This window comes from Lemur catta, chromosome 3 (assembly GCF_020740605.2).
Source record: "Lemur catta isolate mLemCat1 chromosome 3, mLemCat1.pri, whole genome shotgun sequence".
In the NCBI taxonomy this organism is placed as follows: Eukaryota; Metazoa; Chordata; class Mammalia; order Primates; family Lemuridae; genus Lemur; species Lemur catta.
Window position 1 is genome coordinate 75299677 of NC_059130.1, and position 27628 is coordinate 75327304.

Genomic DNA, 27628 nt, shown 5'->3' on the forward strand with positions numbered 1-27628 from the left:
GATCAATTAAGGGATCATAGAATTTCTTCATAGTTTCAAATTTAGTTCCTGGAAACATTTGGATAATGTTAGAAATTATTGTAATCTATGTTTTTAATTACATTTTTACAATATCAACAAAATTATTCTTTGGGGAAAAAAACCTTGTGTTTAATTAATGATTCATTCTGGAGCTGTATAAAATAAAACAAAATAAAATATAAAGAGAAAGACATGAGAACCAGTTATATTTACACATTTTTAATATGTTTCATGTTAATATTCATTACTGTTTTTCATGAACTGATTACTTAAAACACATTTTTATATTCATATGCTGGATAATTCTCAATTATCTTCTGCTTACTCTCCACTGGTTTTAGTGTTCTAAATTTCCCCATGTTTCATGGAATTTTAAATTTTGCATTTTCTACTTTGGTTTCAAAACCAAATTGAATATCTTCACATAAAATGAGTTTATTAATTTGTTCAAAAAAACTTCAACACTAGACTGCTTTGGGGAGCCAACTGAGAGTTTGTTTGAATGGTAAAAATTCTGCCAAGGTAAAACAAGTCATTCTGAACATTGTTTTGGTAGCAAGAACTGATTGAGGAGTACAAATATAAATTTAAAAAGTTCCACTATAAACAATTGCCAGTCACAATCTCATTTTAAAAGTAAGACTTAAAAAATTTAATTTGATTCTAAAATTTAAAGGGGCTAAAGATTCTTTGTCAAATTTGAGTGTATATAAAATGAAATTTAGCAACTAATGATAAATATAACAACAATAATTATAGTTATTTGCTAGTATAACCTATAATAGGAATTGGTTTATGTTTAAAATAAGTTCTATGACTTAAAGGAAGACTAATGTTTTCAGATCTTAATGGGGGAAGGTTTTACAGTTGAGACTCCTGAAGAAGTTCTTTCTGAATGCTCATATTGTGGGACCAGACTGAATGATTACAGTTTTTATTATATCTTGCAACAATGAAATGACATAAATTTTTGATAACTCTCTTCTTGATTCTCCAAGAAAGGCAAAGATTTACAGTTTTATACAATGAATCTTCATCATCCAAAAGGAAATTTATTACACAATAATGTGAATAGAATTTCAGTTATAAAGCTTACTTTTTCTTTCCCAAATGATATAAATGATGATTAAAATTCTCCTTCTGGATCTAAACAGGGGACTAAATTTTTTTTTCTCTAAGATTCTTAGTCTCAGTGTTTTGATTCCTGTGGGTGAAGAGGAAGACACAAGGTACCATTCCCCCACGCAAGATGAGAGAGACCATGTGCTCAGAGCAATTGTGCAAAAGTTGTCAACCAGTTCAATTATGGAAAGTCTTGAAATCTCAAAATCGCAATTTTGGTTTTAGTCTGACTGACTATTCAGCAATCTCCACATTTGCTAAACTGTAGAGAGAGGGGGAAGTAGTTAAGACTTCAACATCTTCTTTATTCTTGATTATAATTTAATATACTTAAACTTTAAATATGAATTGCTTTCCCTTTTTACACAAGTTATAAAAATAAGAGGCCCTGTTTACACATTTTGCATTTTTATGAAATTTGCAGTTTGAAAAAAAAGCTTTTTAAAAAGTGGTAATTAATGCTTTTCTTTGAATATACTGTAACCTTAGAATTTTTTTCTGAAATATTTATGAATTTAATCCACTAAACATTTGAAGATAGAATTTTTATTTAGTACTAGAGTAAAACATACTAAAGACTGAAGAAAAGTAAGTTTGTTTCTTTTTTTCTGGTTCCACTTAAGTTTCTTTATATGTGGCACCCCCTTTATGACAGCTATCAATATTATATTTAAATTTTATATATTGACAGAATGCAATCTACCTGTGTAAGCATTGTGCCATTCGACAGTACAACTATTAAATTTACATACCACAGTTTAAATTACATCCATTTCAGGAATGGTAAAATGCTAAAACTCAAGTGTCTAACTGCCTTACTGGAATGAGAGTACAATTTACAAATACAATAATTACATTTTAAAACCATTAACAATATTACACCTAGAAGTAAATACTGTAGGACTGCTCATCACGGTATTGTGTGAGGGAAATCACGGCTGAAAGTCATTGACTTTCTAGCTGATATATCCCAAGTGCAGATATTGGTTTGTTTTCATCAAACCAAAATTAAAACCTGTTTGTCATACAACAGTTCTTCATTATATGAATCCTCCAAATCCTTGCATAAGATTTTATCAGTTATCTGCCAAGTATTTTCCTGCAAAATAAAACAACATATCAACAGGTTATCTGCTAGTTCAATAATGTGATTATTACATGGGTAAAATTTCAATTCCTATTGCCTTACCCCTAGGAGCCAAATACTGCATACTTTAGGGGTGCAATACTAATATAAAATACATAAAGCTTTTTAAGTTTTCAATTTTCCAGTTCAGCTAGTTGTCTTTTCACATTTTCATGGATCAACTATTTGCAGAGGTTTGAGTTGCCCACAATGGGTTGGGAGATTTGTTTCTGATGATAATCCAACTTATTTTAGGAAGGGTACCAATATAATTTATTTTCCAGCTTGAATCATTTTTGAGAGTGATAGGGGTATTAGTTAATAATTACATCAGTACAGCAGTACAACAAGAATAAAACCCAGGATTTGTCCCAGAAAATAACTGACAAGTATATGATTCTCTAGTATCAGAGAATCTCCCCCCACCTCCAATTAAAAAAAAAACAACAGCCTATTGTTTGTGCCATATAAAACATGTCTCATGGCCACATTCAGCTCATGGGCAACCCATTTTGATCTGTGGCCTAGATTCTTTGAGGTTGTTATTCAAGTGAAATCTCCCAAATTTCAGCTAAGCCTGACAAGTCTACAATCTCTGAAGTCCTATCGGAGAACAAAAGGTTTTCACGTAGGAGATAAATTCAAAGGCAAACAGCATTTATGTTGTTTATCAGTATAACAAAAATAGGATTTACTTCATTAACCTCAGTATACACATCTATATAATGGGAACAACTGGTCATCCCCACATAAGATATAGAACCAGGATAAGTAGATAGAGCCTTCTTGATTTCTGATTTCTAGTTCATTCTCCTATTTTTTCCTTCATTCAACAGTTGGTTTGCTTACTGATTAAAATGAAGGTTGGGAGTGGAGAAGAGAAGGAGGAAAAAGATGAGAAAATGACCACCTATTCCTTCTTAAGGAAGAGTAGCTAAGACATTACTTTGTTAATAAAACTCAAGATACCTACTTACCTGCAGCAAACCTTTTCTTGATGAGTGAAAATCGATACCCTGCTCCAACAAGTTCAATGTCACAGCCAGAAAGGGTGCTTCCTTCACTTGTGAACTGCACAACCAATGGGGAAGGTTTGCTTGGGCCTTCTGATAACTGAAATCTTGCCAACAAAGAACCCACTCCTAAAAAAAAAATATTATTGTAACAGTCAACTCAACATTCCGGGTATAATTTTGGAAATTGTATTAAAAAGTTAACATACAAAATCATAGTTACTAGGAAACAGTACATGCTTCAGTGACAAAATGGTGATGAATAAAATTTATCATTGAATATTATGAGCGACTCTATTTGCACACTGGTAAAAGTGTAATTCAGCAAAATGGTACTTTAAATTTGGGGGCATGCTACTTGGAAGGCCGTGTATTTTTCCAACCTATGATTAATATCAGAGGAAAGTGAAAAATATCTGCCAGGGAGTATGGGATTTGATTCAGGATGAAAACATGCTTCCTTAAAAGCTCGTCTCTGCATCAAGGATGGTCTGTTCGATGTGGGGTTTTGGTAGAAAAGGGGGAGAAGGGGATTCATTGAAGAATTATTTGCCTTTATTGATTGAAATAAGTAAATGCAGAAATGATGTGAAATATTTTGCTTATTTTTTGTGCGACATGTATTTTGGGGAATAGTTGTCTGATACCTAAAAACTATTTCAGCTTTAGGTAAATATTAAGTAAAACAAGCTTGGGATTACATTACCTCCATTTTCTGACTTCTGAGAAATATCAGGAATCTTCCACAATATTCTTTGTTGTTCAGCATTCCTAAAAATAAAATAGGTAAAAGGCTTTTGCACATATGCAAGAGTTTTTGTTTAATGGATGCCATGTTTTTTCCAGATAATATTAACTTTTAAAAATGATCTTAAAAACTTTAGCTACAATTTAAAAATTCTCTCTCTCTCTCTCTTCCCCTACACACATAAATCCTCTTTTCCCTTTCCTTACTGTAACTAGCTTGAACACTGTGAGATAAACATTTTGAGGATAATGCAGAGTTTAAAAATTTTTTTTCGAACACATCTGCTAAAACCACAGATGGGAAATGTTAGTTAATTAATCAATTCAAGTAATTTAAGTCGGGACTGTCATCGCGCTGACATTCATTTTTTAAAAAATATCCTACTTTTTTGCTTCTGACAGTCATAAGGAAAAGCTGGAGTATTCTTTCCAGAACAAGTCCTTTATAACAGATGCCACCGGTACTTAATAACTATTAAGTTTCTAGTCCCATACATTCTCTGGTGTGCTAGAAAATGAAACACTGCCTTTCCCAGACTCCCTTGTAGTTATGGTCCTAGATCCAAGTTAGGTTCCACCAATTACATGCATGGGTTGAGATTTAGAAGACAGAAGGGAGGCAGAGGCCATCTTCCCACTTTCGTGGCTGTTTTCCTCTGACCAGCAACTTAACTCAGACGTGGGGATCTTCTCTCAACAGGGGTCTAGTTCACCCTCCAGTTTGTGGGTTCTAAGAAGCAGTTAAGGAGGTGCCAGCAGGAGCTTTCTGGCCCTTTGATCAGAGTCACAGCTGTGGGTTCTTGAATTCGGTAATTCCATTGGCAGCCTGCTAATTTCTCTCCTTCCCCGGGGTTGTGGCAGGCTGGTTCTGCAGAGTTCTGGAGATCCAGCCTAAATTCTGTGCCTGTCGCATTTCGACCATTGTGCAAGTACTGAAATCCCTGTTAAATTATTTTTTGCTTAAAATAGCTACAGCGGTTTCTGTTTCCTACCCTCACCCCTAATATACAGGCGTGCTGTGATCTCGTCCTACGGGAAACACAAATGCTATGAAGTCTGGGACCCCTCACACCAGAAGGGGCCCTGTGGTAAAGAGAAAGGCGACTTGTGGCTCCTTACCAGACGGCTGGTGGGAGCACAGCCTGGAGCTTGGTAACTCCTCCATCGATGGGGACCAGGAATTGCACATTGTTGAGGGCCACAGCGGTGGTCATTGCATCCATGTTGTATTTGTAATCTATGCGCAGGTCAGTGCTTGCAGGCTCACATCGCCAATTCACTGCCAGGTTCAGAGGCGTGGACTGAATGCCCTGGGCGGACACCTTGTCAAACGACAGGAAAGAGAATATTTAAGGCTAACCACTAATCTGAAACAAAACCAGAAGTTATATTATCTATTGCAGGAATGTTCTTGGAGATCATAATGTCATAATGTTGTTTGTGCTGCTCACAAGAGAACTGTCAGTGAAAAACACCAGGAAGGTGTCATGTGAGAGAGCTGGGTGCTTTGGGTGAACTTACAGATTAAAAACATAAAGTCAACTACTAAAATCTCTATAGCACCTCAGAGTTTGCAATGCACTTATAGGGAGGACAGCACACTATTTAGAAGTTGAGGCCATGACGCTAGACAGTCCTGGGTGTGAGTTCTGATTCTGCCACCTACAAGCTGAGTTACTAAATCTCTCTGAGCCTCAGTTATTCCCTCATCTGCCAAATGGGAATTATAACAATAATATTTACCCATAGGTTTGTCACGAAGATTGAAGGAGATGTCTTACGTGAAACACTCAACTCAGTGCCTAGCACATAGTAAGGAATTAACATTTTAATAAATGTTATTTATTCATATTCTTACCATATTTGCTTTTCAGACCAAACCAGGGAGTTAGACCAAGCAGATTATTATTACTTCTTTGAAATTTACCAAAGAAAGAACTTGAACACAGGTCCTCTAACTGGAAGTGCTACATTCTGCTGTCAATTCTACTTAAGTTTGATCAAGAAAAAGCCACATTTGAATAATCAACAAAAAATTGTCTTATCTAAAGACAATAATATTGACTTGAATTCTGGGTCCACAGTGAAAAATTCCCAATGTTATTATTTCTTGATTGTTCATTGATCAAGATGGTGAACAGATCTCTAGGAAAGACTCTTTTTATAAGCTCATGCACATTGCAGGGACCATGTGAGTGGTGTCTATGCCCTTGGATTTTTATTCATGGAGTATGAGTGTTGCTGATTTTGAAGCGTATAAAAAACTAGGAAATGCCTGCACATATGGTCACCATGAAGAAGGGGCCTTAGGCAGGTTGAATTCACAAGGCAGGAACAGTTGCTGCAGAAACCAGCCCAGAAATGGGTTCTTTGATAAAATGACAGATATGGCTTTTGATGACAATTTTAGCTAGTTAACCATTATAATAGTTTTGAAACATTAAATACTGTAAGCAGAATAATTCTTTCTGAAAATGAACTTTTATTTAGAAATCTACTATCTAAAGTAGATCAACAACAGAGTAGGCTCCCGCACCCTGTTTCATAGGACTATTTTACTAGAAAAAGATTGCTTACACTTAATCATTTTAAATAAGAGTTTTTAGTACATTAATGCTCATTAACAAAATTATAGTCATCTAGCTCATCAATATTTATAATCTTAATTGATGTAATGTTTAGCAACTTCATTTTCATGGCATGTTTCTCTAATTTTTAATATAATATTTTCTTGTAAGTTTAAACTAATAAGGGTATTATGAATATTCTTGTCATTAGTCCCCAAGTAGTCTTTTAAGGTTCCATTTTCTTATAAATTATAGCTTTTAAACAATATTAAAAGAAATGTTACTTTATTTACTTTTATTTAATATTAGGTACTTTAGAATATAAACTTGTAATGTGCAAGAGACATTCTGACCATATAAATAGGCTTACCTGATATTTGAGCATGTCCACATTATAATATGTAGCCTGGGGCTTTTGTTCAGACACTTTCTTTAGGTGAGTCATCAAATTTGGCATGTTTACCCAGAATTCCTTGGTATTGGCATCATTTTGTGTATTATCACTATTCAATTGGGAAGAAAAAATGATGAAGTAGCATTTTATAACATATATAAACCATACAAGAAGCCTCTTAGCAAATTTTCATCTGATTTCTACATCTGTCTTTGACAATCTGTAGAGATTATTAGGAATCTATCAGCAGTAGTGTAGCTTTAGCACAAATACAGTTCTGAATGGTATGTTGATAGATTAAGACCTATAGGGAGGAGCTACTATGTTGCTATAAATCTCAGTGAGTACCCAGTAATCATGATAATTGGCTGTTTTAAAGAGTGAATTATTTATTAACCCAAACTTAATAGTCCTTTCTACAGTACCGCAGTTTTCATCTAAATTAGCCAGTTAGTGCAATCAAGGAGCTGGTTACATTGATTTTCTTTTGAATTGACGTGACCAGTAGTTTCTTAGCATTATTCAATTCAATATTTAGCCAAATGTAAACATGGTCTTTATCACTAAAGAAAAAAGAGTGATACCAAAATTACCATGCTACCTTTTTAGCATTCACAGTATTTTATCCAAGAGCATCTAACTCATAAGAAATGTCACTTCACTTACAAGATGATCCTGGAGTTTAAATGATAGTAATCATGGTAGTTACAGTAGAGAAGAAGAGTGCAATCTTGACAAACTAAAGAGTTTTCTGTCCCTACGAGAGTCATCAGCTTTGCTCAGAGGCCAGTCCACAGTACGCTTTCCCAATCTCTCTTGCAAATGCTTGTCTCAATAATAAAAAGAATCACCCAAGAGTATACAAAGCATTGCTCACTTCTCATACAGTGAATCTCCAAATGCTTCAGTAACTTGACACACAACTCCTTTACTGACCCTTCACTTTCAGAATATCCTATATAATAATAGTAATAATTTCTTGAGCACCTATTATGTGCTAGGCATTATGAACTATTTCATTAAAATCTATCCTGCAGGGCCGGGCGCGGTGGCTCACGCCTGTAATCCTAGCACTCTGGGAGGCCGAGGTGGGTGGATTGCTCAAGGTCAGGAGTTTGAGACCAGCTTGAGCAAGAGCTAGACCCCCCGTCTCTACTAAAAATACAAAGAAATTATCTGGCCAACTAAAAATATATAGAAAAAATTAGCTGGGCATGGTGGCGCATGCCTGTAGTCCCAGCTATTTGGGAGGCTGAGGCAGGAGGATTGTTTAAACCCAGGAGTTTGAGGTTGCTGTGAGCTAGGCTGATGCCATGGCACTCACTCTAGCCCGGGCAACAAAGCGAGACTGTGTCTCAAAAAAAAAAAGAAAAAAAAAATCTATCCTGCAGAGTAAGAATTATTATTCTTGTTTTTAAAGATGGGCAAACTTGTTATAAAAAGAGAATTAGAAATTGAGAAGAGAGAGACTGATAGTGAAAAATGAGAAAGGCAGGTCAAAAGTAAGTTGCTATGATTCAGACTCTGTAAGTCAAAGAAATCAAGAAAACTGAGTCAAAAAACATCAGGGCCTTAAAACTGCCATTTTTGGTCTGTCAGGCGGGTGTGGTCCAGTCTCAGTGTGACTGGTGTGCTTCTGCTGTATCCTGATATACGGTTATTGAGGACAAAGCAAAGCTCTTTGACTATGCAAATAGGGGAAGGGATGGAAAGACTCCTGCCCCTTGAGACTTTGCCCTTGGTCAGACTGAGCTAAGGATGTTGATAAAGGCTGTCCAAGCTGTTTTTTATTTACAAGCATCTAAATTACAACAAGTAGCCAGAGCTGTTGCTATGCAAGGAGGCAGGGGATAAGGTAACAGAGGATCTGTGAAATTAAGCCATTTGCTTAAGATCACACAACTAATAAGTAACAGAGTCCAGATTCCAGCCCGGGTCAGTTGTACAGGTCATACCTTCCTGCTATACCAAAACAGAGATTAGGAATTAATATCTAGCAACATGTCATTAATTTATACTAAGTAAATCTGAATAATTGGGAAAATCTGAATTATGCCACCTTTAAAGAAATGCATTTGCTGAGTTTGGTAGCAAAATAAGCTAAGCCATATGTCTGTGTTAATTCCTCAGAGAACCTGCTTTAATAAACATTCAAGAAAGCTTTGCCAATCAAATGCTTACACAGAGACAGAATTCTTAAATGCTCAAGAAGTCTTAAGGATTCTTCAGTATCATACTTGAGTTGACAGTTGTTCCTAAATATCTTTTACAAGCAAACCCCTTTCATAAGGCAAAAGTAGATGTAAATTTCAGTTTGGCCCCTGTCAGAGGAATTGCAAACTGGATGTTTCCGGAGGCGACGGTGCTAACCTAAATGAAGTCTTTGGTAAACATAAAGGAGACTATAGGCTGAGTGTAAGATGATGAGATGCTAAAGCAATCAAGAATAATGTTTGATCATGCTTGGTCAATACTGCCTTTTAAAATTAGGGGTTGTGGTGGTGGTGGTGGAGTGACACTACATAACAAAACCAAACAGGCTGTATATGATTAATGGGTCACCCATCACAGCCCTGTTACAATGATCAAATATTTAGAGTTAATAAGGTCCAAATTAATGAGGAATTTTTTGTTGTTTGGAAATAATAATTTAAAGGTTCATATAATATTTTGTCAAGCAAAAACATTTTGAGTGATATTTAATTCAATTCCTAAGACTGATATGTTCATATGTGTATGTAACTTCTGCACATGTGCTGAAGAACCTGGCAATATAACTGCCTAAAAATGCAGCAAAAGCTGTAGCTATCACCTCAATCATATTTACAATCAAACTGGTGAAACATTGGCACATAACTCCTAATTTCATATGGAGGAACCTCGAAAAATAAAAGTAATGGGCTCAATGTGCATGTTGAAAACATGGAGGGAAACTGAAGTAAGAATTTGCAGAACTCCAATCTCTACCATTCTACACTTATTTTTCATCTTAATGGGTGATCATTTCTTTTATGCTTTTAAACCTGGAGTCAAGTTTGCCAGTTAAGCCATACCAAGGACCAGGAGGAGGAGGTGAACTTGGTAATCATCTGAAATACCTGTGACTATTTTACCACCACTGGAATCAAAAAGTCTCATTCAGTCAAGAAAGTGACTAAATTGGTATGTAAATTCCAAATACCAAGAACTTTTAGTTATTTCTATATACACATCCAACTTGACTAAATTCTTTACGTTATGATTGAGTTGTTCATGCATGTGACAAATATTATTCAAGTCCTTATTAGACACCAGTCACAGTGGAAGGTTCTGGGGCTACAGTGGTGAACTAAGGAATGTGTTCCATTCCCCCATAGTTTGTACAGTCTTGTGGGAGAAATGGATAAATGAATAAACACAAATAGATATATAATTATTGATTGTAGTTAGGGGTACAAAGGAAAAGAATAGGGTACTTTGTGAGAGAGTAACAAGGGGATGTGATTTAGTTGGGGGCTGGTGGGTGGGGCTGGGGAGGAGAATGGAGTAGTCAGGGAAGGCAGAGTGGAGCTGAGTCCTGAAGGATGAGGAGGGTGAGTGGGAGGAAGAAGGGTGGAGACAGTATTGAAGGCAGGGGAAACCAGCACTACAAAGCCCTGCTGTGGGAGGGGGCTCAGCCTGTTTCTGAGACTGGCAGGTCAGGCAGGAGGGGTGGGGATTCTGAGGATTGTCAGAGAGAACAGAGAGGCAGGCAAGGGTGGACTGACGACTCAGAGCTTCAGTGACAATGGCAACAAGCTTAGATTCTGGGGCAGGTGGGTTATGAGTGAAGATGACCTGATTTACCTCAGAAAAAGCCACCTGGCTGTTAGAATGTATTGGAGAGAGGCAAGATTGGATTCATAGAGGAAAGGAAGGAAGCAGTTGCAGTGTCCAGGGAAATGACAGTGGACACCTGGATAAGGGAGGCTGCAATAAAGGAAAGAGAAAGGCCACTGCAGAGAGAGTTTTTAGATGGAGTGTCAGGACTTGACCATGGAGAAGCAGCAGTGAAGAATGACTCCTTCTGCCTCATCCATTGCAAATAATAAACTTGATATAATTGATCATTTTAAGTGCATGCATGTATGTTTGTTTGTGTGACTGTGATGTGCGTATGCATAATAAAGACATCATATTCAGGTTTAATAGTTAGAAAATGTGAAAAAGTATATTTATATAAATAAATTTTCATGAGCTTCTTTGATATCATACATGTAAAGTTCCATCAAAACAATTACCATTACAATGAAATTGTTTCAAAAAGAAGATTTTCAAGCTCCTGTGAAGAGTAGCTCACAGTTCAAATATCATTTGATTTAAAAAGAAGCTAATACAACAAAAGGATTTTACTCCTGTTATTGGGCTTATTTTCCATCTTCCTTATCCATTATCTACTGATAATACGTAAAACACAATGAATAAATTGTCACTAATGCAGATTTTATTACTCTACATGTCTCTTTAACCACTAGAGGTATTTGACCATTAAAATATATATGTGCATATGCAGTTATACATCTATACACAATCACCCACAGAAAACTTTGACAGCTGGTAAAAGTTCTATATCTGAATCTACTAGCCTTTCTAAATGGTAGTAATTTCACTACAGTGCCACTCTCTTGCCTAAGTATACTGCTCATGTAAGTACAAAATGCTAAGCTACATCCGTCTCTAAAATATTTATGCAAAATCATATTTACCAGCAGAGAAGTTGGGGATTTGGCAGGACGTGTTCTAACCTGCTGAAATTTACCACCCGAAAAGTCAGAGCAGCTGGGGATGGATTGTTGGCAAAGTGTCTGGTGATGCCGGCAGGAAAGGACAATACCATTTCTCCAGTAATCTTAACGATACATCTGGCATATCAAAACACACAAGAGGAAAGAGAGAGGAAACCCAGGTCAACACAGTTTGAATCAAAACAGTTGTGAAAAAAAATTCTGCAACAATGGCAAACAGCAGAAGAGATGAGAGGCGGGCTCTTACAATTCTACTCTCAACTATGAAATCGTTTCCAATTTATCTGAGAACTCAATGGTTAACACATCAAAAAAGTGGCTGTTTTGTTAAATGTGCTTTGAGCTGAAGGAAAAAAGTACAGCTTTTCTCTTTCTGTAGAAAAGTCTACAGGTTCACCTTATGAGTAGAATCATCAGCTGTGATGGTTCTCTCTCACTGTGATTTCTGAATTTTTCACAGTACATTTGAAGATATTAAATTGCACAATGTTATCACCCTGCTTACTGGGACTTAGTTTGGTTCTTCGAGTAATATGAATAACACCTTGAGCATTTTCTTGTATGTACTCATGAGGTAGAGTCCTTGCTTCCCACTTAACTAGCTTTCATTCCATTAACTTATCTATTTGGTCAAAATTGTAAAATCAGTCATGTAAGTTAACACAATGGGATGATAGTTTGAAAGGAAGAATAATCCCTTTTTTAAATAGTAGGGCTTTATCACGATATAATTGACATATAATGAAATACACTTATTTACAGTGTAAAATTCCATAAGATTGTATGACGTGAAACCATCATAGAATCAAAATAATAAGCATTTCCACCATCCCTGAAAGTTTTCTCATGCCTCTTTGTAATCTCTCTCCTGCCCTTCCATTCTCCGTCCCCAGGCAATCACTAATATGCTTTCTGTCACTCTATGTTACTTTGCACTTTCTAGAATTTTACACAACAGAGTCATAAGGTATGTGCTTTGTGTGGGGGAGTAGCCAAGCTTTTCTCACTCAGCACAATTATTTTGAGATTCCTCCATGTAGCCATGTGCATCAGTAGTTCATTCCTTGTTGTTGCTGTGTAATGTATGAATATACCAGTTTTTAAAAATCCATTCACCTACTGAAGAACATTTGATTTCTTTAAAGTTTTTTGCCTATTACAAATAAAGATGTGGTGAATATGTGTGTACAGGTCTTTGTACAGACACAGGCTCTCATTTTTCTTGGTAAGTATAGAGGAGTGGAATCATTGAATCACTCGGTTGGCAGAGGTACGTTTACCTTTTAAAGAAACTGCCCACCTGTTTTCTAAAGCAGCTGTGTATGAGAGAGTTTCAGTTCTTGCACAGTCTCACCAACACTTGGTAGAATATGTTTCTTTTTTAAATTTTAGCTATTCTAATAGGTGAGTATTGGACAATCTTATTGTTTTAATTTTTGCATTTCCATAATGGCTAACGATCTTAAGCATCTTTTCATGTGCTGATTTTTTGTCAGTGAACTAAGTTGGTAAAGTGCTCAAAATCTCTGCCACGTTTTTAAATAAGTTTTTGTTCTCTTATTGAACTTTTAGCTTTTCATATATTCTGGATGTAATTTATCAGATACATGATTTGCATCTCAGTCTATACTTTGTTTTATTTTTTTCCTCTCTCTTAAGAGTAACTTTGAATAACAGAAGTTTTTAATTCATCAATTTATTCTTCTATGGGCTTCTTTTTTTGGGCAAATAATAATTTAATTATTCTTTTGGTGTCCTAAGAAGTCTTTCCAAACCCAAGGTCACAAAAGTTTCACCTATATTTTCTTCTAGAGCTCTTTTTATTTTTATTTTTACATTTAGCTTTATCACCAATTTTTAGTTAGTTTTTTAATGTAGCATAAAGTGTGGATCTAAGTTCATTTTTTGTGTCTGTGGATATGGACAACCAATTGTTTTAGCACCATTTGTTGAGAAAAGACTGTTCTTTCTCTGCCAAATTACCTTGGTAATTTTGTTGAAATTTGGCTGTCCATATGTGTGAGTCTATGTATGGATTCACTATTCTATTCCATTGATCTATGTTGTCTATCTTTAAACCAATACCAAACTGTTGATTCCTATAGCTTTATAATAGTTTTGAAATCAAATAGTGTTAGGTTAGTTCTCCAACTCTGAGGACTTTGTTCTTTTTCTAAATTCTTCTGGCTATCGTAGGTCCTTTGTATTTTCATACGAAATTTAGAATCGCTGTGTCAATTTCTACATAAAATCAATTTATTGCCTCTTAGCTCCAGTTCAACCTTTACTGCTTGCTCTGAGAAAATTAACAGGTCCTTTATGTATTTTTTTTCTTTGCCAGCAGGCACATGTTTAGTTCTGTCAATAGAGGGTGCTAGAGAGACATTGCAGGAGGAAGGGGTTTTCCTTTTCCACTCCGGCATGCTTACAGTGTAGGCTCCTGCAATGCACAGGGCTTATCTAGTGCCAGGCTGCTGCAGTGGAGGAGGCTTGTGTGTAGCTTCTGCAGTGTGTGTGGCATCCCAAGACTTAGGGTTTTGCAACCAATGTGGCTTTGTCAGTACCCGATAGCACAGGCAGCTTTCCTATCATTTGGCGCATGCACTACAAGTGGCTGGGCTGCCCCAGTGCCTAGATCCTACAATGCCATTTGGGTTCTCTGGCTCCAGGCTCCTGCCATGTTCACACCTTCTCCACTGCCAGCTTCTGCAGTGCATGGTGGCCAGCAGTACCCCCTGCCCCTAGCTTTAGCTTCCTCTGGCACCTCCCTCAGCCAGTTTTGTAGTGGAGTGCCTCAGTGAGACGCCTCCCCAAGAACGGATGGAAGTCTGCTGGGCTCTCCCTGGGACATTCCTAGAAACGCTCAAGGAAGTAAGCTGGAGCAATATGGCACACCTCACCTCTCAGGGATCACTGTCCTTCACCTGAGGTCCAGTGTCCATTTTTGAGCTATTTGGGGTGAGAGGGTAAATTGGTCTGTTGCTCTACCTTGGCCAGAAGCAGAAATTTCCCATGACTTACTTTTCTTTGGGAAACAGTAGATACTATACATCTGGATAACTGATTTTTGTACTACTTCTTCAGTTCTAAGTTAAGGAATGAACTTTCCAGGGAAACTGAGGTTAATGAATGAAAATTTTGCTCATATATGAGCATGGGGACTCTAGTTTGTCCCATAGACACCTTGTATACTGTATAAATCTGTGATTGAGGAGACACACCTGGTTCAGGTGAGGTAGTCTCTGGTTCCCATTCAAAATAGCTTATGTGAGGAGCTGCTATAGCCTTGTATGCATGTATAAGCCTGGGTTTTGGGCTGACGTAGGGGGCAGGTGAGCTTCTTAAAGTTGCCATGTGTCTTTCCCTTACTCAGATGTTAAATTGGTAACTTTGTGCTGCTCTGAATGAGAATTTTGGTTTCTGAAAGTTTACCTCCATGTCTTCTGGAGAATATTGCTAATCTCTCAGTTTGGGTGCACACTGCTATCTTTCTTCTCTACCTTTTAGATTCATTAACCTTGTTTGTTTACTGGTGCTGAATTAGTTCTGAGCCTAGACTTCCCCTCCAGCTGAGTCTACTTTTGCTGTTTGTCAATATGTGGACATGCAGGATACTATTTAGCAGCTGCAGAAGAACACGACAATTAGTCAGAGCACTTGTAAAATTAGATTGCAGCACCTACCATCACTCTGTGTATTGTGGTTAGCAGGGGTGGCTCAAATGTTTTTTAACTGGTAGGGAATCTTCTCAGTTTCCTTTCCAGATTGCTCAAAATGAGATCTAAGTGGTGTCTTGGTAGGGGACAAAGTTCCTTTTTTGAAAGCAAGTCAGAGAAGGGAGGAGGGGGCGTTTATTAAGTCAATAAACATTTATTCACTCCTAACTATGCAAGATGTTATTTTATTTTATTTTATTTTATTTTATTGAGCAGAGATATGATTGAAACATGAGCAAAACAGACCCGCCTCCAAAGGGCTTGCAGTGTTGGGTAGAAGATGAGAGAAGCAGTCTATATAGTCCAATATAAGAAGCACTGGGGCTTCGCAATTGTATTTCTGCATCTTGACTGTCAGAGTCAGACCTTTGCTGATTTTTTTTTTTTTTTGAGACAGAGTCTCGCTCTGTTGCCCGGGCTAGAATGAATGCCGTGGCATCAGTCTAGCTCACAGCAACCTCAAACTCCTGGGCTCAAGCGATCCTCCTGCCTCTGCCTCCCGAGTAGCTGGGACTACAGGCATGTGCCACCATTTTTTCTATGTATATATTTTTAGTTGGCCAGATAATTTCTTTCTATTTTTAGTAGAGATGGGGTCTCGCTCTTGCTCAGGCTGGTGATTTATTAATATTAATCCACATGGTGTCTAAGTTGATCTGAAATTTTATATATAAATTTAATATTTTCTATACTCACAAAGGGAAAATCTTTTTTTGATTTTAATGATTGTTCCTATCAGTATGCAAGGTGGCTATATTTCCTGTGAGTTTGAATTATGAAAATTAAAACCAATGTGATATGGAAATATGAATAAATGCTTACTTTATGAATAAAATTTAAAGTTATGTGACTTCCCACAAGTGAAATAATTGTCAAGAACAGAAAAATTTCTACTCTGGGAGGCCAAGGTGGGAGGACTGCTTGAGGTCAGGAGTTTGAGACCAGCCTGAGCAAGAATGAGACCGCATCTCTACTAAAAATAGAAAAAACTAGCTGGGTGTGGTGGTGTGTGCCTGTAGTCCCAGCTACTCAGGAGGCTGAGGCAGGAGGATCGCTTGAGCCCACGAGTCTGAGGTTGCTGTGATCCAGGCTGACGTCACGGCACTCTAGCCCAGGAAACAGAGTGAGACTCGGCCTAAAAAAAAAAAAAAAAGAACAGAAAAATTTCAAAGTCACCCGGCCAATGACTTATAAACTGGGTTTTCCCTATTGCCATAGGCAGTACTACATTATCTGGTCTACAGGAACACTGGCCAATTTTGGTCAGGGAATGTTGAATTTGAATTACATGAGGTCATCAGAAATGCATCCCTCCCGTAAAATGTGAGTTCTGTGTACTGCTTTGATAACTAAGCCCACTGCCCTCTTTTCAAGCATAACCTCTGTGTATATATATACAGCTTTTCTTGTTTATAATCCTCTTTCACTGGCTTATGTACCAGGCAAAATCCTTTTCCTATTATAAGACAGTTCAAAGGAAAGCCTTTCTCAAGCTTTCCTTAATATCCTTCTATCCAGCCTTCCTTAGTTTTTCCTTTCTCTGGGTTGCCCTGGACACATGTACAGATCTTTTTTTAGAGAATTATGTTCTAGTTTTTTATATATCTTATCTACTGCTGTGAAGGCAAGTACTGTGTCTTAGGTTCTAGGAAAGAAAGGTGTCTAAGACAGAACTCAGAACAGAGTAGGAACTCAGTAAAATGTTTAAATCCATACATTTAACAATTATTTAGAGGGTGCCTATACAATATAGCAGGCACTATGTAATGTGCCTAAATGGCTCATGACAAATAGGACAAACATGGTCTTTGTGCACATTTCTAGTTTAAACAGGGAGACAGATACCGAATAAATAATTAAAATATGGTGAGAAGAGAAGGATAGGATATAGCTGAGAAACCTAAGTTTTTCTAGGGGATAAGAGAATTAATCCTTGACCTTTATTTTTTAGCACCAAGGTTGTTTACATAGGAACTAATAACAGGAGATACGTTTCCCCAGCCAGTATCAAAGGTCACAGAATTCTCTGCCCCTGCCCGTGAGCTATGGAGAAAGACTGAGATGTCAGAATACCTGTTGCAGGTGGTCTGAATATTCAGAGAAAGAGGTAACTGTATTTGAATGGACTATGTATCACAGTATATAGCAATTAAGGTGGTGGATTTCTGTTTCCAGTGTATGGTCTGAAAACAAATGGCTTTGATACAGGGTGAGAGGAAACCATAGGCAAAAGCAAATCCAACTGCTTTTTCTGCATGGGTTCTCTATCTGTTGCTGTGGTTGGCTTTATTTCCACCCAGTGACAGGCCTTGAGTTGTTTCCTTAAAAGTGAATAACAAATGAAGAGCAATTAAAATGATTCACCCCCGGAGATGAAATTAAATATAGAAGAGTGTCACTTTATCATCTCTCCATAAATTTTAGATTTCAGAATTTCAATGAAATATATTGGATCTCTCATCAACCAGCATCCAGGATATACTACAACTAGTTATGACAATGTAATTGAAAATAGATTCCAAGCTGGGCTTGGTGGCTCATGCCTATAATCCTAGCACTTTTGGAGCTGAGGTGGGAGGACTGCTTGAGGCCAAGGGTTCAAAACCACCCTGGGCAATATAGGGACCCTATCTCTACAAAACATAAAATAAAAAAATTAGTTGGGCGTGGTGGTATATGCCTGTAGTCCCAGCTACTCAGGAGGCTGAGGCGGGAGGATCTCTTGAGCTCAAGAGTTTGAGGTTACAGTGAGCTATGACCATATCATCATTGCACTCCAGCCTGGGTGACAGAGCAAAACTGTCTAAAAAAAAAAAAAAAAAGAAAGAAAGAACGGGCACTAGGCTCACAGTGCAGACCTCCCCACACAGCTGTCATAGTGTGCTGTGAGACTGAATCAGGATGAAAACCCTGGTTTGTATTGTGACAGGCCCTTAAGGGACTGATAGGCTGCTATACCACTTCTTGGTATTAAAAAAATTATTATTAAGACTCCCATTGCACCATATCTACACTTCTAGGGTAGACTTTGTATTATATTTATGCACAAGTCTTATTTCCCATGTGAGCTGTCTTCATCACCAGCGTATCTCCTGTCTAGCACAATGGCAGGCACACAGTAGCCATTCTGTAAATGTTAGGTGAGTCATTCAACTCCATTCATTCATTCAGTAAATGCACCTTAAGGACTCCACCCACGCCAGGCCCTGCTTTAGGTACTAAGGATACAATAGTGAACAAAACAGCTAAAATCTAGCTCTCCAGAGGAGGGTGGAAAAGACAGATAATGGACAACAGAAAAAACCATGTATGATGTTAGGGAGGAGGGATATAGAGAAAGTGAAGTAAGGAGGAAGGAAGTATTGAGAAGGATGGGGAGGAGTGTTGCTATTTTATGTAGGATGGACAAAGCAGGTCTCTGATAAAGTTGCTGAAGAATCATGAACGAAGTGTAGAGGGGGAGTCACCCAGATGTTTGGGAGAAGATGTTACTAAGACAGAATGAGCAGCAAATGAAGAGCTCTGAGGTACAGGCAGGGTAGGGGCAATGGAGGAGAAAGTCTTGAGGCCAGTGTGGCTCCCAAGAGGTGAATGGGGACACAGATGGCGGCAAAATCAGGAACAAGGAGGGAATGATGGAGATGGGATGCGGGGTGGCCTCCGCGGTGGCAGGGGGCTCAAAGGACAAATCATGCAGGGCCTTATAAAGCATTGTAGAGCATTTTGTTTTTACTTTGAACAAGATAGGAAGATTTTGAGCAGAGGAGTGACATGATACTTTGAGAATAGACTTGGGGTGGGGGTGGGGTGGGGTGGGGGAGTGGAAGTAGAAAGATCGATTAGGTCCCTCTGAAAAAATTAGTGCATGAATGAATGAAAGCCAATTAGGAAGCAGACAAAAAAGAATTCATTCTTGTGTGATTCCAGTAGTTTCCACTCAGGTATATACATTCTCTCCACATTGCTGACTACTCTTTTTTTTGGGGGGGGGCAGAGTTTTGCTCTGTCAGAGTGAAGTGGCATCATCGTAGCTCACTGAAACCTCAAACTCTTAGGCTCAAGTGATCCTCCTGCCTCAGCCTCCAAAGCTGGGACTACAGGCATGCGCCACCACACCTGGTTAATTTGTTTCTATTTTTGGTAGAGATGGGGTCTCACTCTTGCTCAGGCTGGTCTCGATCTCCTGACATCAAGCAATCCTCCAGCCTCAGGCTCTCAGAGTGCTAGGATTACAGGCGTGAGCTACCATGCCTGGTCCTACTCATTTTTTAAAAGCGTGTTTCTGCTTGCTTTTCTCAATTCCAGTCAGTCTGAATTTTCTAAGGTATAGGTTGGCCAATGATAAGTAGTTCTTAGAACTGGAGTGACAGAAAGTTATGCAAATTCTTTGTCCCAAGAGGATTCTGCACAACAAACATGTATATATATAAAGTATATGTACAAGCTAAGCTTCTGGTGTTTACTTGCTTTAACAGCTCAGACACATGCTCTGTGTGAGGTAGCTTTTAATTTCTGTTGATACAAGGAGGTGGCAAATGGCCTTTGTACTTTGAAGACGAAAGAGAAGGGACATGGCAGGAAGCAGAGCCCGAGTCCACTGTGTTTGTTTCTCTACAGTATTCTGGGCCTAGAGTAAAACTTAGATGTGTTGTTTAAAGAGACACCAGGTTGACAGATCCCAGTGGCTGGGTAGGACACTTAAAGATGGGGTTTTTAATTATATTGGTTTTCCGGTATAGTGTTGTTAGATTTAGACTTTAAAAAACTAGTATTTCTGAAGTGTAACAAGGATTCATGATTAGTCATACAAATTCCCACTTAAATATATGTGGAGATCCAAGTTCTAATTATACTTATCAATGTTTCATAAAATTTTATAATATAATCTAGTGTTCTATATGCACATTTAATTTTTTTTGCCCATTCTTATTGCCATAGATACCAAGGTTTTCCAAGTCCCAGTCCTTGTAAGTAAAAAAAATTAAGAGCAATTTTTCTCTCACCTGGCTTTGCCCTTTATTTTTCTACCAAATTCAGACCTGGAATTATATGAATGACACATGTGAAAACCAGTTTGACTTAGCTGTTTAATTTTCGGTGTAGACCACCAATCACTCAATGTTTTTTGGATTATGAATCCCTTTGTTAAAGTTATGAGTGCTATAGTCCCTCTTTATGGAAAAAAAGCACATATGCACACACACATAATATATACAATATGATTTCAGGGAATCTGTAGACTTCCTGAGTCCTATCGATGGAATTCCTTATCGAAAGGTAAAATATTTAATTATATCACGTATACATTCAGGTCAAGTTTGTATTGATTGTTGGTTTGTATTGATATAAGTGAAATCAAGCTCATGTAAATAGAGGGTAATGAATTTTTCCCTAACATTTTTATTTTGCTGTGATTATAACTTTTTCCTTCCTTCCATCCTTCCTTCCTTCCTCCCTTGCTCCCTCCCTCCCTTTCTTCCTTCTTTCCTTTCTTTGTGAGTTTTTCCTTACTTACTAAGGGGAACATATAACTTATTCCCTTGCTACTCTGGGTGTTTTGGGAAGGTGTTTTTTCTTCCATGTTCTCATTCTGATGCATCATTGTTTCAATTTTTATGTGGGTAATTTCCATATAGGAAAGACTAAGACAATAAAAGCATGAGCTGGATATTTACTTTTGTGAGACAAGAAATTTTCTCATTGTTGACAGTGTTGGCTTAGGGTTTTGTGTTACTTGCAAGGAAAATTGAATCAAAGATTTCTGGATAGTAAAAGCTTTTGATATATTTTTTTAAAAGCAGTGAATTAATATTCCTAATAAAATTTCTCTTCTATTCTAGGTGTGCCATCTACTATTGTTAACTGGATTTTTTTTGGCTTTAGGATAAGGAATGACATAGTTATATTTAGGATGTCCCCCACTAGCTAGGAGAGAGCTGGGAGAACACAGCGGACTGAGTGCCAGGCTTACTTGCTTGGATCTGCTCCTTTGAAGTAGGCATTGACAGTTTCTGTAAAGGCTGCTGCAACAGGGAGGGTATCCTGGGCTCCCATGGTTAGGGGGCTGGGTCCTCTGGAAGAACCTGCATAAAATGAAAAGCTTCCATTTATTATGCACATAGGAGACACCTTAGCACATGTGAAACTAAAAGTCCATTCAAAGACTAAGGGATAAAATCTATCCCTTAATATAAAAAAAGTGCTAAGAACAAGTTTGTATATTCAACACAGAGCTCAAGTATTTAAAAAAAATATTTGGCTGGTTTACAGACAAACACACTTGAAATTAATTCAATTACGTATTTTACTACAGAAAAGAAAATCCAAGCAGAAGAACGAAGTCACAGGGGTTTTCAAATGTTTTGCATAAAGCATACGGCAGTATTTGCATGACAGTTTGTACAGCAGGTGGTTAATAAAGAAAATTATTAGTTCCCTATTCCAGCATTCAACCTAATCCATTGCTAATACTCAAAACTTTTTCCCCATTTCTTCATTTTGAAGAGACAAATATCCAAGTGGTGTCACATTACACATTGTACTTTTGTGGATTATTTCTATTTCAAAAACCCCAATTACTCTCAGATCAAGTAAGCTCATGTTTACATGTCCCAAAACATACACAACCAAAATGTGTACACTGACTAAGCACAAACACATAAACGCACTAATTCACACTATCAACAACAATGACAGAAGCTCTGGTGCTTATTGAACACCTGGTACACACCAGGCAGTACCATGAATTATCTCACTCAAGTGCCACATCAGCCCTGTGGGACAGGCATGGTAATTCTCATTTTATAGAAGAGGTAACAGAAGATCCAAGAGGTAAGTGACTTGCCCAAGATAATATAGTTAGTTAAGTGGCAAAACAGAAATTCAAACTTAGATCTGTCCCCCTATAAAGCTCATGTTTTTCTCACTATACCATACACTTTACCTAAATGAAACATTTTCCCATATTGTTTTGCTGTAATTTGTAGCTTCCAAAAGGATCAAAGTTTAGGATTATTGTCTTTGTTATTGGTCTCTAGGCATGGCACCAAAGAGTAAAACTTTAGTAAGTAATTAATTATTAAGGGCAGTATTTAATGATGTCACATGCTCACTACTTTCCCTTCCTACCAAACAAAACACATCTACTTCTCCCCAGTCCTGGCATAGACTATGTACTTTAGTGTTATGCTTGTTTTCTTTAGTCTTCAGTAACTTCTGTCCTCTTCCCTAGCTGTGAAAAAAATCTACCATTTTTATACCTCCCTCCTCAGTAAGGCTTTTCTCAATCATTCTAGTCATGCTAGTCTCTTTTCTATCTTTCCTTGGCTTTCAATATCTTGGATTTGGTAATTGGTCATCAATTTAAGAAACATTTGTTTAATATTTACTATGTATCAGGCACTATGGTAGGTGCTGGGATTCAAAAATAAATTAAACATAGTCCTTGTCCTCACTGAGTTACAGTTCAATGTGCTAATTGCATTGCTATCATCATCATCAACATTCCCTACCAGCATTAATTACCTCCATCACCATTATTTGTTGCACACTCACTATGTCTTTTACATATATTACCTACATAAAGTGTATGAAGTAAGCATTACCTTTGTTTTGCAGTTAATGGAACCAAAGCTCAAAGAGCTTATACTACTTGCTTGGCCCTGTATAGCTGGTATTCATAAAATTTAAGATTGATACTCAGGTATGTGTGGATTCAAAGTTTAGGCTCTGAGGACTGAATCATTTTGCCTCCCTAGTAGGCAATTACAGTACCATTTGAGGGCAAGCAGACAATTACATTACTATTGGGGGAGTCTTAAGCTGAAGCATGCATGTCTAAGTCTTTGCTGCCCACAGGACTGCGAGCTTCTAAAAAGAAGAAACTATGGTATGAGCTTATTTTATGGGACTTGTACAGTCCCTAAAACAGAGCCAGGATTATATTGACCTTTCATTAAATGCATGTTGAATTATCCACTCTTGGATCTCAAAAAGCAAAGTTTATGCACATTTATAAATAATGAAGGCACAATACACAGAAGCCATTATTTAGTGATACTGTTGCTCAGTTTATTTGCTCACTCATTAGTTCCAATATTTATTGAGTGACAACTGGATTCTGGAGGAGAACAGCTTCCCTAACTGCTGGTTAAAACGGGACCAGAGTGGTCAGAGGGTTGCACTGTTACCATTATATAAGGGTCATAGCCACCGTGTGACTGGAACTTGGAGTTGGTTGGGGGGGCGGTTAGATAAATCTAAAATGAAATAATTAGATTAATTTGATTAATGCTTTAGAAGCATGGTATGAGCAAAGCTCTATGAAAGCACTTGATGCTGCTTGGATAGGTCAGGGAAGGTTTTATTAAGATGATAATGGGTCTGAGGTTTGAGGATGAATTAGATCTCATGAAGGGCAGAAGGAATAAGGCCCAGAATTACATATGTGTGGAGCTGAGCAGACCATGACATTTTGAGAAACCACAGGAAGTGTGGTGGTGTCTGTGTGTGTATGTGAGTATGGTGGGTATTGAAGGGTAAGAATGGAAGTGGATGAAGTAGGGATTAGAAATTAGGTTGTGAAGAGTTTTGTATAAATATTTAGGAAAATTTGCCTTTATAAATTATTTAGAGGTGTTAAAATCATAGTTCTCTTTTTGATAATCTCATACAATCTATGAATATTTTTCAGAGCAAAGTTCACATATATATAACATACAATTTGAAGTAAAATCATAAATTTCTTGAGGTCCTTGGGGGTCTTGGAACTGAGGTTAGAACACCTTCTATGGAAGACAGAAAGCCTCAGATATATTTGAAATAGGAGGAGTTCACAATAGGCTTGGGTTTAGATAACTCTAGCTGTACCATGGTGGACACGTTAGTGAGGAAGACAATGTAAGCGAAGATACTTCTCAGAGAAAAAAATAAAATTGATGAAAAATGCAGATGTTAGCATATAAAGGGAATGTCATGGGCATAATATTTTTCAATTCTGCAAAGCATTTAATAGTCTTCTATGATATTCCTGTGAATAAAATAGTGAAAGCTCCGTGGATCATAGTCTTGCCATCTGACAATCAGATGAATCATAATATCCAGTGAGCATGAATCAATGGTCGTATAATATATCCATTGGGAAGGAAATTTCTAGTGGATTATCTCAGAGATCTGTCCTTAGTTTAGTGCTTTGGGTACAGTGAGAAAAATGCTCAGAAATGGCACCTTGTATTGGCTAAGAACATGGGATTTGGCTTCAGACATACCCTGTCTCCGACACTTGTTATCTAAATTATCTTTGGTAGGATTATGTCATAATACCAACTTCGCAGGCCTGTTCTGAGGATAAAATGATGTAAAACATTTATCATAGAGCTTGGTTCATAGTATACACTCAGTAATGATTAGCTATTTTTATGACGATTATCATAATTTAAGATAATATACAGGTTATGCATGACAGATTCATTGAAAGTGCTCCACATTTTCTTAAATTTTTGGGATACTGAGCTGGAACTGATATGAAAAATATCAGCAAAAACAAATGTGAAATTCTTATACAGAAAAATTAAAAATGAATCAAACAATTGTGGCTTGAGGAAAACTGGTTTGGTGGAAGAATACGTGAAAAAAAGCATCTGGGGTTTTAGTTGATCATCAACTTTCTATTGTTGGGTCCCGTGGATCACTAAAAATGACAGGGTTTTACTGCTTTCTGTTTGCTGTTGTGCTTTGTTTAAAGCTCACCAGATGGCAATCGGAAGACCTATCTACAATTTAAAGACCAAACTCTTCAGTGTAATGCACAAGGCCATCTCGAGGCTGCTCCAGACCCATCTCTCCTGACCCCCTCCTTCTACTCCTTCCAACAGCCCTATTCTCTAGCTACGTTCACTTCTGGCACTATAGTTCTTATTGTAGATTTAATCAATGATGCCAGGGAAGCAGAAACACACAAAACAACAAAAATTTACAAAGAACCCTTATACCTTATAGGATCCACAACTCTAATTTCTTCACATCCCTCTGCATTGCAATTAATATACCATTTCATATTTTTTACACTTATACCATGAATTTCTTTATTGCTATTTGGTCTACATATTATTTTCCACAACTGTATTTTATTCTACATTCTCCAAATGTCAGAACATTTCTCAGTAGTAATCTAAATCCATCTTTGTGTAAATTGGTCTCCTTTTCCTATTCATTTCCTGAGGATATAGTTTTATTCCTACAACCAAACCAAAAGACAGATCAACTTTTAATTACTAAGAATGCCAAGGTATTTTACATAAAGATTGTTCTCAATAAAAATGCTATTAGGAATGCATGAATGGCTTCTGTTCCCCCATAGTACTTCAGAGAGTCTTTGTTGAATAGGATTATTGGAAAACTGGGCTAAAACCAAAAAAGTGTCCAAGATGGTAAGAAATTCAAACCTCATGGCCTAAGAGGACTAAGAGGGGCCTGAAAACTGTTTTCCAATATCTGAAATAATATTACCAGACAGTGACTCAGGGGACCAGAGTTCAAGGCAAGTTAATAGCTTTGTGACCTTTGGGAAGTCAATTAACCTTAGGTCCCCTCAACCATGAAACGAAGGCAATAGACTGCACAATCTCTGGGCTTTAGGATACTGTGGTTTTAAGTTGTTCATAGGCACTTACATTTTTCACAGTAAAAACAGTGGTTTCGCTATGAGAGTATTTCACTGCAAGATTAATTGCCAATGAGTGGCACGGAGGATGCTGCTACACAATTTAACAAAAAGAGCCATATAGACTTGGGTGTGATTGCTGGTTCTTCCGCTTACAATCTGTATGACTAGGAACAATTTATTTAATGTCTCTAGGACTCACTTTCTTCATCTTTAGAGTAGTATAGATAAGGATAGTATACACCCGTTAAAGGCTTTTGGTGAACATCAAATGGGATAATATTAGTGACATCCTTAACATGATATGCACTCGAAAACCATATTATTATTACTGTTTTTGTTGCTGTTATTTTGTCAGGGTTAGATTTACTAGCTTTACTAAGGTTGCTGAATTAAAGTTGCTTCTTTGAAGTTGAGTAGGTTGTTAGGTAGAACACAAAGAAAACAAAGATGTACTACAAACGGAATTCTTCACTGAGCATGGAGTTAGACTAGAATTTTCAGGTTTCTTCCATCACTAAAATCTGTTATCATAAACTCTGTGCATGCATGTCTCATCTTTCACATATCACATAGCTAACTGTTATTATTATTATTTTATTTTGGCATATTACGAGGTACAAATATTTAGGTTACAGATATTGCCTTTGCTCTGCCTGAGTCAGAGCTACAAGCGTGTGTCCATCTCCCAGATGGTGCACACTGCGCCCATTAGATGTGAATACACCCATCCCTTCCTCCCCCCCACCTGCCCAACACCCAGTGAATGTTACTACCATATGTGCACGTAAGTGTTGATCTGTTAATACCAATTTGATGGTGAGTACATGTGGTGCTTGTTTTTTCATTCTTGTGATACTTCACTTAATAAAATGGGCTCCAGCTCTATCCAGGATAATACAAGAGGTGCTAGATCACAATTATTTTTTGTGGCTGAGTAGTACTCCATGGTATACATATACCTAGGTGGCTATTATTATCTGTTTAAGTTGCTTGTTATAATAATTGTGCCAATAGGAGATAAAAGTTGGTCGAATGCATGTTTGTTCTATTCAAATAAACAAATTTATTATTTGAATAATAAATATTCATTAATTCAAAAATGAGTTCCTGCAATAATTAGACATTGTTCTAGGTGGTAAGGGGAACACTGAGATGTACAAGGCATGTCCCTTCCTTCATTGAGCTTGCGGTATGGAAGGGGATTATAATATTAACTGTAAATGACACAAAGCACCATATGAAGTTCGAGAATAGTTTTATATTGTAGTTATCATATTATTATTATTAGTTTATAAATAATTCAAGGTACAGGCAGTATTTATTAGTGTATCTCTTATGTCTCTCCTTCAATGACATCAAATATCAAACACTAATTTGGCTTTATGGTCTTTATGCATCAAAGGGATAAACAGATTCAGTATAATTATCTCCATTTCACTAGCCCAAAGTCACTCTGCTGGTAAGTGGTAAAGCTGAAATTCAACCCTACGTTTCCT

General features: G+C 37.3%; 1 protein-coding gene across 1 annotated transcript in view; it reads right to left on the minus strand.

Moving 5' to 3' along the window:
- Positions 1–226: 226 nt before the first annotated feature.
- SGIP1 (SH3GL interacting endocytic adaptor 1) overlaps positions 227–27628 on the minus strand; it is a 189455-nt gene continuing 162053 nt past the window's right edge. Inside the window, exons 17-23 of the mRNA XM_045547815.1 lie at positions 21441–21552; positions 11715–11870; positions 6967–7099; positions 5149–5351; positions 3989–4053; positions 3247–3411; positions 227–2242 (exon numbers count right to left, since the gene is read on the minus strand). Coding sequence (XP_045403771.1) covers positions 2220–2242; positions 3247–3411; positions 3989–4053; positions 5149–5351; positions 6967–7099; positions 11715–11870; positions 21441–21552 — 857 coding nt within the window. The 3' untranslated portion in view covers positions 227–2219. The remainder of the gene's footprint in view (positions 2243–3246; positions 3412–3988; positions 4054–5148; positions 5352–6966; positions 7100–11714; positions 11871–21440; positions 21553–27628) is intronic.